This window comes from Venturia canescens, chromosome 10 (genome assembly GCF_019457755.1).
Source record: "Venturia canescens isolate UGA chromosome 10, ASM1945775v1, whole genome shotgun sequence".
NCBI lineage: Eukaryota > Metazoa > Arthropoda > Insecta > Hymenoptera > Ichneumonidae > Venturia > Venturia canescens.
In genome coordinates this window covers 189,356-203,076 of record NC_057430.1, presented here as the reverse complement: position 1 = coordinate 203,076, position 13,721 = coordinate 189,356, and the positions used below count along the sequence as shown (strand labels likewise).

Below are 13,721 nucleotides of genomic sequence, written 5' to 3'. Positions count from 1 at the left end.
ATCACTGCTTTATAATGTATTCGACATCGAAGTTTCTATTCGTGGCAAGAGACTACAGCACAAGTCCATTCATAATTAGGAAAAATAAGGATGTGGAATTGGCACAATGACATTCAATTTTTTGCCTGCGAAGCACAGTAACTTATATCCCAGCATGACGCAGAATGAATGTCTCACTTTGATCTAGAATTGGAGGAGTTCAAAAAAATCTGAAATCTTTATTGCGGAGTGGACCAATTTCATGTTATCAATATCTTATGAAATTCAAGAATCTGAAATGCTGGCATCGCTTCTTTTGAATATGAGAATATTGTCAATCAATTGAACAGAAATTGGAATCTTTTTTCTATCAGTTATTACATACAAAAAAGAAATTGGCAATTCGTCCTTATAACATTTCTTCATACTTTCTTGACAAATTTAATTTTGGACCCACCGATGAGGACTTCCATATCTAGTCAATGACAAGAATTTAGGTCCCAGTGATAATTCCGCTGACTGTTTTGATCTAGAATGTTTGAGCATGTCCGGCAACTTATTTTAGGCCTTTTTTGTTGATTTTTTTACTCATATTATGACAGCGGAGGCACCTCAAAATTGATCACCGGCTCTGAAATGGTCCTGATTGAATTATAAGTGGAAAGCACTATCGCACGATGAACTCGTTGTGGGGGAGAGACCTCTTTGGAGCAAACAGATATTGGTGGACGTTTCAAGATTCTAGATAGGCGAATATGCATAAAAGACAGAACGCAGTTTTCGCGGAAAACAGTTTATTGAAAAATTCATCAGACATTCATATATATATATCTTAAGGCCTCAAAAAGACCATGTCAGTGTTGTTTTCTTCGTTTAATCGGTTCTTTCGCGGACCTTTGGTTTTGAAATACGAATTTCGGCTGTAATGAATACTTGCTCATTGAAAACTCATGTAATGATTTCTGAGCAATCTTTTGAAAAAACATGAAATAAACTGCTTTATATAGGAAGAAAAAGAGCTGTCCTTCAATCGATATATCCATCACATTCGATCACTTTTTGTCATAACCTTATTTCGTCACTCCAATACTGAACACTGCAAATTCTCAAATATCTGAATAACCCGACGTGATGAATGCACTTCCTGTCTCCGCTATCTTCCTTTGATGCACTCGTCTATGATTTCTTGATGATGTCCCATCAATGGGGAACGACGTGGATCTCAAACACTCGAAGCACAAAATCCACACTCAAGTCTGACAGCTAATATGAAAGTCGAATCGTATACTACCGAAAAAAACTTTTTCTTCTACTCGTTACGAAAAAAACCCCCGCCGTCAGTAATAACATCAATAATCTCGATTTTTCCGATGGATGCGAATGTATGGAAGTAATTGAATAATTGAGCGCAGCTCTCTACCGAGATGATTCAGCGATGGACCGACACGTATATCTAGAACTGACCCGTCTTCAAAAATACCAATATATTGTTTGTTTCCTTCTGTTGGTTCTTTTGGGGACTTGAAGTTTTCAGCAGCAATATGACAAGTGTATTTCAGCGATCACTGCTTTATAATGTATTCGACATCGAAGTTTCTATTCGTGGCAAGAGACTACAGCACAAGTCCATTCATAATTAGGAAAAATAAGGATGTGGAATTGGCACAATGACATTCAATTTTTTGCCTGCGAAGCACAGTAACTTATATCCCAGCATGACGCAGAATGAATGTCTCACTTTGATCTAGAATCGGAGGAGTTCAAAAAAATCTGAAATCTTTATTGCGGAGTGGACCAATTTCATGTTATCAATATCTTATGAAATTCAAGAATCTGAAATGCTGGCATCGCTTCTTTTGAATATGAGAATATTGTCAATCAATTGAACAGAAATTGGAATCTTTTTTCTATCAGTTATTACATACAAAAAAGAAATTGGCAATTCGTCCTTATAACATTTCTTCATACTTTCTTGACAAACTAAATTTTGGACCCACCGATGAGGACTTACATATCTAGTCAATAACAAGAATTTAGGTCCCAGTGATAATTCCGCTGACTGTTTTGATCTAGAATGTTTGAGCATGTCCGGCAACTTATTTTAGGCCTTTTTTGCTGATTTTTTTACTCATATTATGACAGCGGAGGCACCTCAAAATTGATCACCTGCTCTGAAATGGTCCTGATTGAATTATAAGTGGAAAGCACTATCGCACGATGAACTCGTTGTGGGGGAGAGACCTCTTTGGAGCAAACAGATATTGGTGGACGTTTCAAGATTCTAGATAGGCGAATATGCATAAAAGACAGAACACAGTTTTCGCGGAAAACAGTTTATTGAAAAATTCATCAGACATTCATATATATATATCTTAAGGCCTCAAAAAGACCATGTCAGTGTTGTTTTCTTCGTTTAATCGGTTCTTTCGCGGACCTTTGGTTTTGAAATACGAATTTCGGCTGTAATGAATACTTGCTCATTGAAAACTCATGTGATGATTTCTGAGCAATCTTTTGAAAAAACATGAAATAAACTGCTTTATATAGGAAGAAAAAGAGCTGTCCTTCAATCGATATATCCATCACATTCGATCACTTTTTGTCATAACCTTATTTCGTCACTCCAATACTGAACACTGCAAATTCCCAAATATCTGAATAACCCGACGTGATGAATGCACTTCCTGTCTCCGCTATCTTCCTTTGATGCACTCGTCTATGATTTCTGGATGATGTCCGATCAATGGGGAACGACGTGGATCTCAAACACTCGAAGCACAAAATCCACACTCAAGTCTGACAGCTAATATGAAAGTCGAATCGTATACTACCGAAAAAAACTTTTTCTTCTACTCGTTACGAAAAAAACCCCCGCCGTCAGTAATAACATCAATAATCTCGATTTTTCCGATGGATGCGAATGTATGGAAGTAATTGAATAATTGAGCGCAGCTCTCTACCGAGATGATTCAGCGATGGACCGACACGTATATCTAGAACTGACCCGTCTTCAAAAATACCAATATATTGTTTGTTTCCTTCTGTTGGTTCTTTTGGGGACTTGAAGTTTTCAGCAGCAATATGACAAGTGTATTTCAGCGATCACTGCTTTATAATGTATTCGACATCGAAGTTTCTATTCGTGGCAAGAGACTACAGCACAAGTCCATTCATAATTAGGAAAAATAAGGATGTGGAATTGGCACAATGACATTCAATTTTTTGCCTGCGAAGCACAGTAACTTATATCCCAGCATGACGCAGAATGAATGTCTCACTTTGATCTAGAATTGGAGGAGTTCAAAAAAATCTGAAATCTTTATTGCGGAGTGGACCAATTTCATGTTATCAATATCTTATGAAATTCAAGAATCTGAAATGCTGGCATCGCTTCTTTTGAATATGAGAATATTGTCAATCAATTGAACAGAAATTGGAATCTTTTTTCTATCAGTTATTACATACAAAAAAGAAATTGGCAATTCGTCCTTATAACATTTCTTCATACTTTCTTGACAAATTTAATTTTGGACCCACCGATGAGGACTTCCATATCTAGTCAATGACAAGAATTTAGGTCCCAGTGATAATTCCGCTGACTGTTTTGATCTAGAATGTTTGAGCATGTCCGGCAACTTATTTTAGGCCTTTTTTGTTGATTTTTTTACTCATATTATGACAGCGGAGGCACCTCAAAATTGATCACCGGCTCTGAAATGGTCCTGATTGAATTATAAGTGGAAAGCACTATCGCACGATGAACTCGTTGTGGGGGAGAGACCTCTTTGGAGCAAACAGATATTGGTGGACGTTTCAAGATTCTAGATAGGCGAATATGCATAAAAGACAGAACGCAGTTTTCGCGGAAAACAGTTTATTGAAAAATTCATCAGACATTCATATATATATATCTTAAGGCCTCAAAAAGACCATGTCAGTGTTGTTTTCTTCGTTTAATCGGTTCTTTCGCGGACCTTTGGTTTTGAAATACGAATTTCGGCTGTAATGAATACTTGCTCATTGAAAACTCATGTAATGATTTCTGAGCAATCTTTTGAAAAAACATGAAATAAACTGCTTTATATAGGAAGAAAAAGAGCTGTCCTTCAATCGATATATCCATCACATTCGATCACTTTTTGTCATAACCTTATTTCGTCACTCCAATACTGAACACTGCAAATTCTCAAATATCTGAATAACCCGACGTGATGAATGCACTTCCTGTCTCCGCTATCTTCCTTTGATGCACTCGTCTATGATTTCTTGATGATGTCCCATCAATGGGGAACGACGTGGATCTCAAACACTCGAAGCACAAAATCCACACTCAAGTCTGACAGCTAATATGAAAGTCGAATCGTATACTACCGAAAAAAACTTTTTCTTCTACTCGTTACGAAAAAAACCCCCGCCGTCAGTAATAACATCAATAATCTCGATTTTTCCGATGGATGCGAATGTATGGAAGTAATTGAATAATTGAGCGCAGCTCTCTACCGAGATGATTCAGCGATGGACCGACACGTATATCTAGAACTGACCCGTCTTCAAAAATACCAATATATTGTTTGTTTCCTTCTGTTGGTTCTTTTGGGGACTTGAAGTTTTCAGCAGCAATATGACAAGTGTATTTCAGCGATCACTGCTTTATAATGTATTCGACATCGAAGTTTCTATTCGTGGCAAGAGACTACAGCACAAGTCCATTCATAATTAGGAAAAATAAGGATGTGGAATTGGCACAATGACATTCAATTTTTTGCCTGCGAAGCACAGTAACTTATATCCCAGCATGACGCAGAATGAATGTCTCACTTTGATCTAGAATCGGAGGAGTTCAAAAAAATCTGAAATCTTTATTGCGGAGTGGACCAATTTCATGTTATCAATATCTTATGAAATTCAAGAATCTGAAATGCTGGCATCGCTTCTTTTGAATATGAGAATATTGTCAATCAATTGAACAGAAATTGGAATCTTTTTTCTATCAGTTATTACATACAAAAAAGAAATTGGCAATTCGTCCTTATAACATTTCTTCATACTTTCTTGACAAACTAAATTTTGGACCCACCGATGAGGACTTACATATCTAGTCAATAACAAGAATTTAGGTCCCAGTGATAATTCCGCTGACTGTTTTGATCTAGAATGTTTGAGCATGTCCGGCAACTTATTTTAGGCCTTTTTTGCTGATTTTTTTACTCATATTATGACAGCGGAGGCACCTCAAAATTGATCACCTGCTCTGAAATGGTCCTGATTGAATTATAAGTGGAAAGCACTATCGCACGATGAACTCGTTGTGGGGGAGAGACCTCTTTGGAGCAAACAGATATTGGTGGACGTTTCAAGATTCTAGATAGGCGAATATGCATAAAAGACAGAACACAGTTTTCGCGGAAAACAGTTTATTGAAAAATTCATCAGACATTCATATATATATATCTTAAGGCCTCAAAAAGACCATGTCAGTGTTGTTTTCTTCGTTTAATCGGTTCTTTCGCGGACCTTTGGTTTTGAAATACGAATTTCGGCTGTAATGAATATTTGCTCATTGAAAACTCATGTGATGATTTCTGAGCAATCTTTTGAAAAAACATGAAATAAACTGCTTTATATAGGAAGAAAAAGAGCTGTCCTTCAATCGATATATCCATCACATTCGATCACTTTTTGTCATAACCTTATTTCGTCACTCCAATACTGAACACTGCAAATTCCCAAATATCTGAATAACCCGACGTGATGAATGCACTTCCTGTCTCCGCTATCTTCCTTTGATGCACTCGTCTATGATTTCTGGATGATGTCCGATCAATGGGGAACGACGTGGATCTCAAACTCTCGAAGCACAAATTTCATACTCAAGTCTGACAGCTAATATGAAAGTCGAATCGTATACTACCGAAAAAAACTTATTCTTCTACTGGTTACGAAAAAAACCCTCGCCGTCAGTAATAACTTTAATAATCTCGATTTTTCCGATGCATGCAATTGTATAGAAGTACTTGAATAATTAAGCGCCGCTCTCTACCCAAATGATTCAGTGATGGACTGACACGGATATCTAGAAGAACTGACGCGTCTTCAAAAATACCAATATATTGTTTGTTTCTTTCTTTTGGTTCTTTTGAGGACTTTATGTTTTGAACAGCAATATGACAAGTGTATTTCAGCGATCACTGCTTTTCAATGTATTCATCATGTACGTTTCTATTCATGGCAAAAGACTGCAACACGAGTCCATTTATCATTTGGAATATTAAGAAGTTCCATTATGCTCATTATGTAAAGTATAGAATACATAAAATTTCCAAAATGTTTACTAGAATCACATGCAGATAAAGAACCCATGTCATACATTGTGAGATTTTTATTCGCTTTCCAGTACATACGCAACTTAAGAATTGTATCCGTGATATAACGATAGTACAGTCTATAAAATAGGAATGAAACACTTCGTTCTGCAATATATCTTTATAAAAAAATCTTTCGTTTGGATTTTTCTTATATCCAAGTTCTCAGTCATATATTTTGATATAAGTATAGTTATATCAACAGCGGTAATGAAACTAAAAAACGTTAAAAAGTGAAAATAGAAATAAACATAAAAAAAACACCGTACCGCTGGCACGTTCATTATCATCTTTCATACTGATATGACTCCGCAGCTGCTATCTAGTTGACATTTTTGTACTTTGTATGTACTCTCATATAGGAATGAATTCTCTGTAATTTTTTGAGTAGCTTCATAGTTTTTTTTAACGTTGTTTCTACCCGCATTAGGGTTTTATTCAGGAGTCAATATTCTTCCCCGTTATAATGAATATGTGCTTTCTGTCATTTAGAATTCATTCAGCTCGTCGGCTTTTTTGTCTTTTTTGTCAATTCAACTGTTATACAGCAGACAATAAACGAAAAACAGTTATTTTATATTAATCTAATCTCTTCTAACTTTTTACCTTGGCACAGAAGTTTATACGTAACTTAAAAATAAAGGAAATTTTATAAAAAAAATAGTTATTTCTGATCTATCAGTTTATGACAACAAATTATTTTTGCTTATCCTATGACTTCACTAGTATCACAAATGTCAGTCTTCAGTAATCTGTCTGTGATTTATGTACTACTTCAGTTCTGTAAGTCTAGATCACTATTTACCACGAGTATTCTTTGCTCATAGTCAATTTTTAATCAACTCAGCAAATGAAAATCATAAAGTTTTTTTTTGGTTCTCACTTATCATTCATAAAATTCTTTTCTAAACAAAATAGTAAGAAATAACTTTATCTTCTTTTGAACTATCATTTCAATACTTTCATCCATATATATTCTTCGAAACAGAAATAAGGACTGCGATTTTTACTTTATATGCTTCCAGTCCCGGGCTATATCAAATAGAAATATCATTTCACGTTTTCAAAATCTCGAATCCTATCTTTGTAATCGCAATGTATATAAAATAATAAAAATAATGGAAAGTATAGCACCGAAACTCAACTGCTGACGTTATTTCTTCGATCTCGATATTGTTTTAACGTTTTGATGTTGCTCTATTCTGATTGTTAACCCATGCTTTCACTTGTGCTGGTGTTCGATGTCCAAGAATATCTGAATATTGTTTTTGTAATTCTTTTATTTCTGTGAATGAGGGTAAACGCTTTTCCTTCAAATATTTTGAAAAAGCTTTGGTCACGATAGATTTTTCTCGTTGTGTCCAAGGACGTTTTGTTCCTTTTTCTAAAAATAAATAAAACCTTATTATTATCCATTCATTCGTATTATTCACTCAACTGAAAAAATCAGTAATACGTACGAATATTTTGGTTAGCATTCTTCGGCTTATTATTTCGTTCGATGTACTCATTTTCATTTATCTCTACATTTGTGTCCGATATTTCTGGAGATTCGATGTCGTTTAGTATTGATGAGTGTCTTGATGAAGAGGGGTCAGTACTGCGCTCTATACCGTGTGCTGCTTGACTTTGAGTCGGATTATTGTCGGTCAAAGCTTGATCATCGCCAGAATCTTCGTCATCAGATTCATCATTGAGAACTTCTTCTAATAGACGCGATATTCCTATAATCTCTCGTTCCACGATCGGCTGCCGATAAATGTCTCGGTGAATTCTTTCTGAATGACCCATAAAGTTTGCCAGATCTGAAATTTCGTTATCGTTCAGGTTCAATCGATGACACTTGGTCGCAATGTTCTTCCGAAGTTTCGTGCCTCGAAGTGTATCAGGGAACGCAGCCCCGCAGCGGCCGGAGTGCTTACGCATGGCATCGCAGGCATCGATAGTCATTGTTTTTTTCGGATTACGACTTCGAAGCCCGAATAAAAATTTATTATTGCTCGGAACTCCAGCGGTTTCACGATATTTCAATATGAGATCTATGCCTTTCACCAATTGCGGGTACAATAATACACGTACTTGACGTCCTTTTTTACCGCGAATCGATATAAGCGTGTACCGATCAGCGGCAGCTTTGGCTTGCGGTGACAAATTCTGATACAATTCTTTGTCGGTTCGATCATCGAGTTTTAGAGGATTCCGATAATCATCTACGCTTATGTTGCTTATTTCACCTGTACGTCGTCGACTAAATACCACCATTCCAACCGCTAACAATTCACAGAGTTTGAACCATTCTTTATATGAGAATTTTGTTTCTAATTTCTCATACGTAATTTTTGTTTCCGAGCCAATGTATTGCATGAAAGTTCGAATATCTCCCTCTGATGGAAGTATAATTTTTCGCTGCCGCTGGTTTTTTCTTTGGTTTTCAAGGGCCACATTGTTTATATCAATGTGAAAGTCGACTTTGAAAATTTTTAGAAATTGTTCGACTCTTCGTTCTTTCTCGGATTCATCTGATTTTACGTATTCATTGACTAGGATGGCTCCAATCTGTTTTATGTATGTACCCAAATTCATCCCCAAACTCGGTGCTCCGAATTCACCTTCGGATTCGTTGTAACGAGCGACGATTCGAACAGCCTTTACCACATCGTCGTATACTTTTGGGTCGTATAGAGATGCGCAATCCGTTATGTCTGGATTGACAACTTTGGCCGTGAGGACCAGGTTACCCATCCTTCGTAATCTGGAGCGAATCATTGCGTGTTGGTAGTGTGGAGTATATTTCGCACATAACTTGTTTCCCCAAATGATGAGGAGACGATCGTATCTAATGAGACGTACAACGTCATCTTCTCGAAGTGGGGGAAAAACTTCGAGTCTTAATTTTTCACTTGCTTCTTTATGTAGACGACCTTCTATGGCCTTGCCAAGGACTAAAATCGACCGCTGATTTTTGATGCCATCCTTGCGACATTTGGCATAATGATGTCGAATATTCCGCATTGAGTGCGATTTCAAACAGCTTACGCAAGTTTTGTAATCTTTTGCAGTCCTTTTGTACTTTGGGTTTGGTCGGCGACAAACCATGAGTTCACCAGTATTGAATTTCGGATTAGTGTTGAAATTAAAAGTTCCATTGTTTCTCAGCGCATCTATCACTTCTCTGCGCTCTTTTGAACCTAGAATAAGGAATGGGTTGTATGCAAAAATCTATAGTTATGAAATATTGACATCATTTATGTATAAAAAACAAATTCAAACCTCTCTTTAGCATGGAAAACTTTTTCACGTCATTCTCTTTGATGTGGACTGTCTCAAGATGCCGTGGGAGTTTGCTATAAAGTTTATGGCAATACATGCAAAAGTATTTTTTCTCACTTTTTTTTTGAGCTGATGTTTGCACGGATAAATTTGTGTCATCCACCGATCCTGTTGCCGCTCTGCCGGAAATGTTTAACACTCCGGAATCCTTTTCTCGTGAGTGAATACAATTGTTTGTCGGAACATTTTTTTCGCGTCCAGCGCTAGTATTACTGTTATTCGTTGCATTTAGAAATTCATCTGAAGAGCTTGAAGCCTCGGTCGGAATGTAATCCTCATCGGTAACGCTATCGTCGTGACTTTGTTCTGTGGCATCGTTGGTCATTGTCGGAGAAAGTCGAGGCAACGAAACACTTTCACTTGTTCCTCTCTCAGGAAACGGTGATAAAATAACATTTCGACGACGATTCGATCTCCGTAATCTTTCATCAACCATAGTTCCTTCACACTCAATACTCTCTTCTTCAATAATCTGTTCATCTTCGCCAACATTTTCGAGATTTTTTTCGCTTTGTAAATAGTCATCATTGTTTAAAAGTATCTGATCGAGCACTGGGTTCATCTGGAAATATTATTAAGAAAAATGGATATTAGCAAAGTCATTAATTCTTATCAATTGTATAACAATAGTCACTTACAGTGTACTGAACTTCTGCGGGTAACCATTCCTCATCATTTCCGTCCGATGACGAAATTACATTTTCGGCGTTAGTCTGCTCTTTTGAAAAAGTAGCATTATCGATATTATCATTGTCAAGTGACTGTGAAGAATATGTCATCGATTGCTCTAAAATATTTTTATTTTGTGTGCCGACTTGAGCCGTATCGATTTCTGTACTAAATTCGGCTGTTTCTGCAGGATCGAAGCAGTATATCGAACCATGTTGTCCATCAAAATCAAGTGTGTTGAGTGATTGTATATATGACTCTCGCAGAACACGTTGTGGAAAACTTTCGTTTAACGTTGATAATTCAGAATTATCGGGAATATCATCTGTGTGAATAGGTTCTGAGGAATCCTCTGCTAGTTCTTTTGACATGCAATTTGATTCCATGTTAGTTTGAACCATATTTAGTTCTGTGTTGAGTTCAGCCGTCTTTGCAGGATCAGAAACGTTTATCAAAGAATGCTGTGCATCAAAAGCAGGTGTATCGAGTGAACATTCATCGAATTCTTGCAAAATATGTTGTGAAGAGCTTTCGTTTAACGTTGGTGATTCCGAGTTGTGGGCAATATCATCTGTGTGAATAGGTTCAAGGGAATCCTCTACTAATTCTTTTGAAATACGTTTTGATTCCATGTCAGTTTGAAGCATATTTGGTTCTGTGTTGAGTTCAGCTGTCTTTGCAGGATCGGAGACGTTTATCAAAGAATGCTGTGCATCAAAAGCAGGTGTATCGAGTGAACATTCATCGAATTCTTGCAAAATACGTTGTGAAGAGCTTTCGTTTAACGTTGGTGATTCCGAGTTGTGGGCAATATCATCTGTGTGCATAGGTTCAAGGGAATCCTCTACTAATTCTTTTGAAATACGTTTTGATTCCATGTCAGTTTGAACCATATTTGGTTCTGTGTTGAGTCCAGCCGTCTTTGCAGGATCGGAGATGTTTATCAAAGAATGCCGTGCATCAATATCAGGTGTATCGAGTGAACATGTTTCAACATCTTGCAAAATACTTCGTGGATGGCTTTTGCTTAAACTGGATAATTCCAAAATATTACCATTATTATCTCTATAAAGTGATTTTGGAGATTGTGAGGAACATTCCGCTGTTTGTTGTAAGTTATATCCAAGCAGTGTAATGGTGGGAGCCATATTATTTATCTCTGTGTTGAGGTAAACAGTTGCTGCTGAATCAGATAATGTTGCTGAATTTCGTTGTTTATTAAAATTTTGTGTATCCAGTTCACATGGCTTAGAAGATCTCGGCAGACTATGAACCAACGAGTCAGAAGAATGTATTTCAACAGTAGACACATTTTGCACTGTTTCAGTAGTATCCTCTGACATTAAGGTTACCATGGCTCCAATATTTTCACATTGACTCGTATTAATGGAATCTCCTCTTAGATGTTGTATATAAGCCGCTGAGTTCAGTTCATTATTTTTTTCGTCAACAACGAATTCGACGACATTCTCAGAAATTGTGTTGTCAGTTGAAGCTATTTCTTCGGGTTTATTGGACTCGGATAATCCATCGAGTGTTTCAGGAGTACTCGAAGATGATGTAGTATTTCTGACTGTTGGTAGAATGCTTATCTGAGGTATACCATAATTTAAATTTTTGCAGATTTCACTCAAAATTGCTACATTTTCTGCAACAGATGGAATATGGAGAGTAATGAAAAATATTTCTTACAGTACTATTGAAGGTTTTATCCTGAAAAAAAATAGCATTGCGTCAACCTACAATACAAATTTCAAAATTTCATTTATATTTGACAAGGAGATCTATAGGCTGAGTATACGTACACTTCTTTTCAAATTTTCTGTATAAAATCGATTTGTATGTACAACCAAAAAATCGTTGATTTTTATATTCTGTCTACCCTGTCTATCGCATAGGTGGATGTTACTTATAACCATCACGAATAAATCAATGAGACATTTCTAAATGTAGATTTCACGAAAATTCTATGTATATTAATATTTCAATTATAATATATTGTACAAGTTTTAACACAAAATAATAGATAACACCAAGAAACCCTCGAAACAGTCGTGTAGTTGAAACTTATGAATTTATTAGATTCAGGTCATATTATGTCGTATTAAAATAGGAACAAATGCTCCCTGAAATTTTCACATTATAGAAGGGTTTATAAATCTTTAACGCAAGATTACTATGCGAAAAAGTAATCAAGAGGATATATAGATTTTTAACACTCCATGTGTGAGCTCTTTCTGAAGTCCTCGAAGCAACCGCTAAAATTATCTCTATAGTTAACCTGCTACTAGACTTATTGATATCAAAACTGAATCGAAACAAATAAACATCTGTAAAATGTAACATGAGCAATCATACGAAATTAGCATTAATAATCAGGGTCATGTGAAGGTATGTAAGTAACATTATTCTGTGTGATAGTTGAATAAACTTACTGTAACGGGCGACGACCCGAGCCGATTTCAACTTCGATTTTCGATTCCGACTGCGAACGACATACTTTTTATCATCACTTTGTTGCAATAAAATGTGCATCGTCGTTTCTTTCACCATCGAAACGGCCGAAATAAAATGTTACCGAGCACTCGAAAGACTGTCAGCGGGGAATGCACATCGAACAAACACTCATCGTGGGCAGAAACGGCGCCGGAATATACGCTCGACCGGATTTCACAGGTGTTGCCAACTTTTAGAGATTTGGCAACACCTCAGAACGAGTTAATTTTAATTATACAAAAGCTCACCTAATATTTTTTTGCGTTTATAATTACGGGAATCACGTTATCAAAAGACGACTGTTCGGAAGTCATTGGTAAAACGATTAATACGTTTGGTACTATTCAATTCTTTGTATGGAATAATAGAAGTCCTTTATAGAGAATTCACTGCAGCATTTCCATTTTACGTGAAATACCTCTTCAACGTTCTTAAACAGAGCGGAATTATTTAGTGGTTAAAAAAAAATTAAATTCAATCGTTCTTGATCAGAAGATTAATTGAGAAACGAATAAAGAATATAATTATTTACGGATTATTAGTAGGTACAATGCAGTCTTTAACTACGTTTACACGACCGCTTTGAATCCGGATTTTACTACATCGGGTGTTACTATCGGTTTTACGCCGGTTAAGTAACACCTGATGTAGTAAAAACTGGAATAATGGCACCGTCTAAACGTAGTCTATATTCGTCTTAATAAACGTAACTCGATGTTAAACGTAACTCGATGATAAAAATGTCGATGTCGAAAACATAAAAAAGCAGTGATCACTGAAATACACTTTTCATATTGCTGTTGAAAACTTCAAGTCCTCAAAAGAACCAACAGAAGGAAACAAACAATATATTGGTATTTTTGAAGACGCGTCAGATCTTCTAGA

At 36.3% G+C, this 13,721-nt stretch overlaps 1 protein-coding gene across 1 annotated transcript; it reads right to left on the bottom strand.

The window, feature by feature from the left end:
• Positions 1 to 6,271: 6,271 nt before the first annotated feature.
• Positions 6,272 to 12,090, bottom strand: LOC122417114 (uncharacterized). The gene is made up of 4 exons (XM_043430380.1): positions 10,310 to 12,090; positions 9,612 to 10,233; positions 7,802 to 9,529; positions 6,272 to 7,725 (listed from the first exon to the last, which is right to left on the bottom strand). The coding sequence occupies exons 1-4, from the start codon at positions 11,693 to 11,695 to the stop codon at positions 7,520 to 7,522; spliced, it is 3,942 nt and encodes a 1,313-aa protein (XP_043286315.1). The 5' UTR covers positions 11,696 to 12,090; the 3' UTR covers positions 6,272 to 7,519.
• Between the last annotated feature and the right edge of the window lie 1,631 nt (positions 12,091 to 13,721).

Coding starts and splice junctions, on each gene's coding strand:
- LOC122417114 (XM_043430380.1), bottom strand. CDS start 11,695: ATGGTAACCTTAATGTCAGAGGATACTACTGAAACAGTGCAAAATGTG. Junction 10,234..10,309: donor CCGCAGAAGTTCAGTACACT/GTAAGTGACTAT, acceptor TAATATTTCCAG/ATGAACCCAGTGCTCGATCA. Junction 9,530..9,611: donor GTTTTCCATGCTAAAGAGAG/GTTTGAATTTGT, acceptor TCCTTATTCTAG/GTTCAAAAGAGCGCAGAGAA.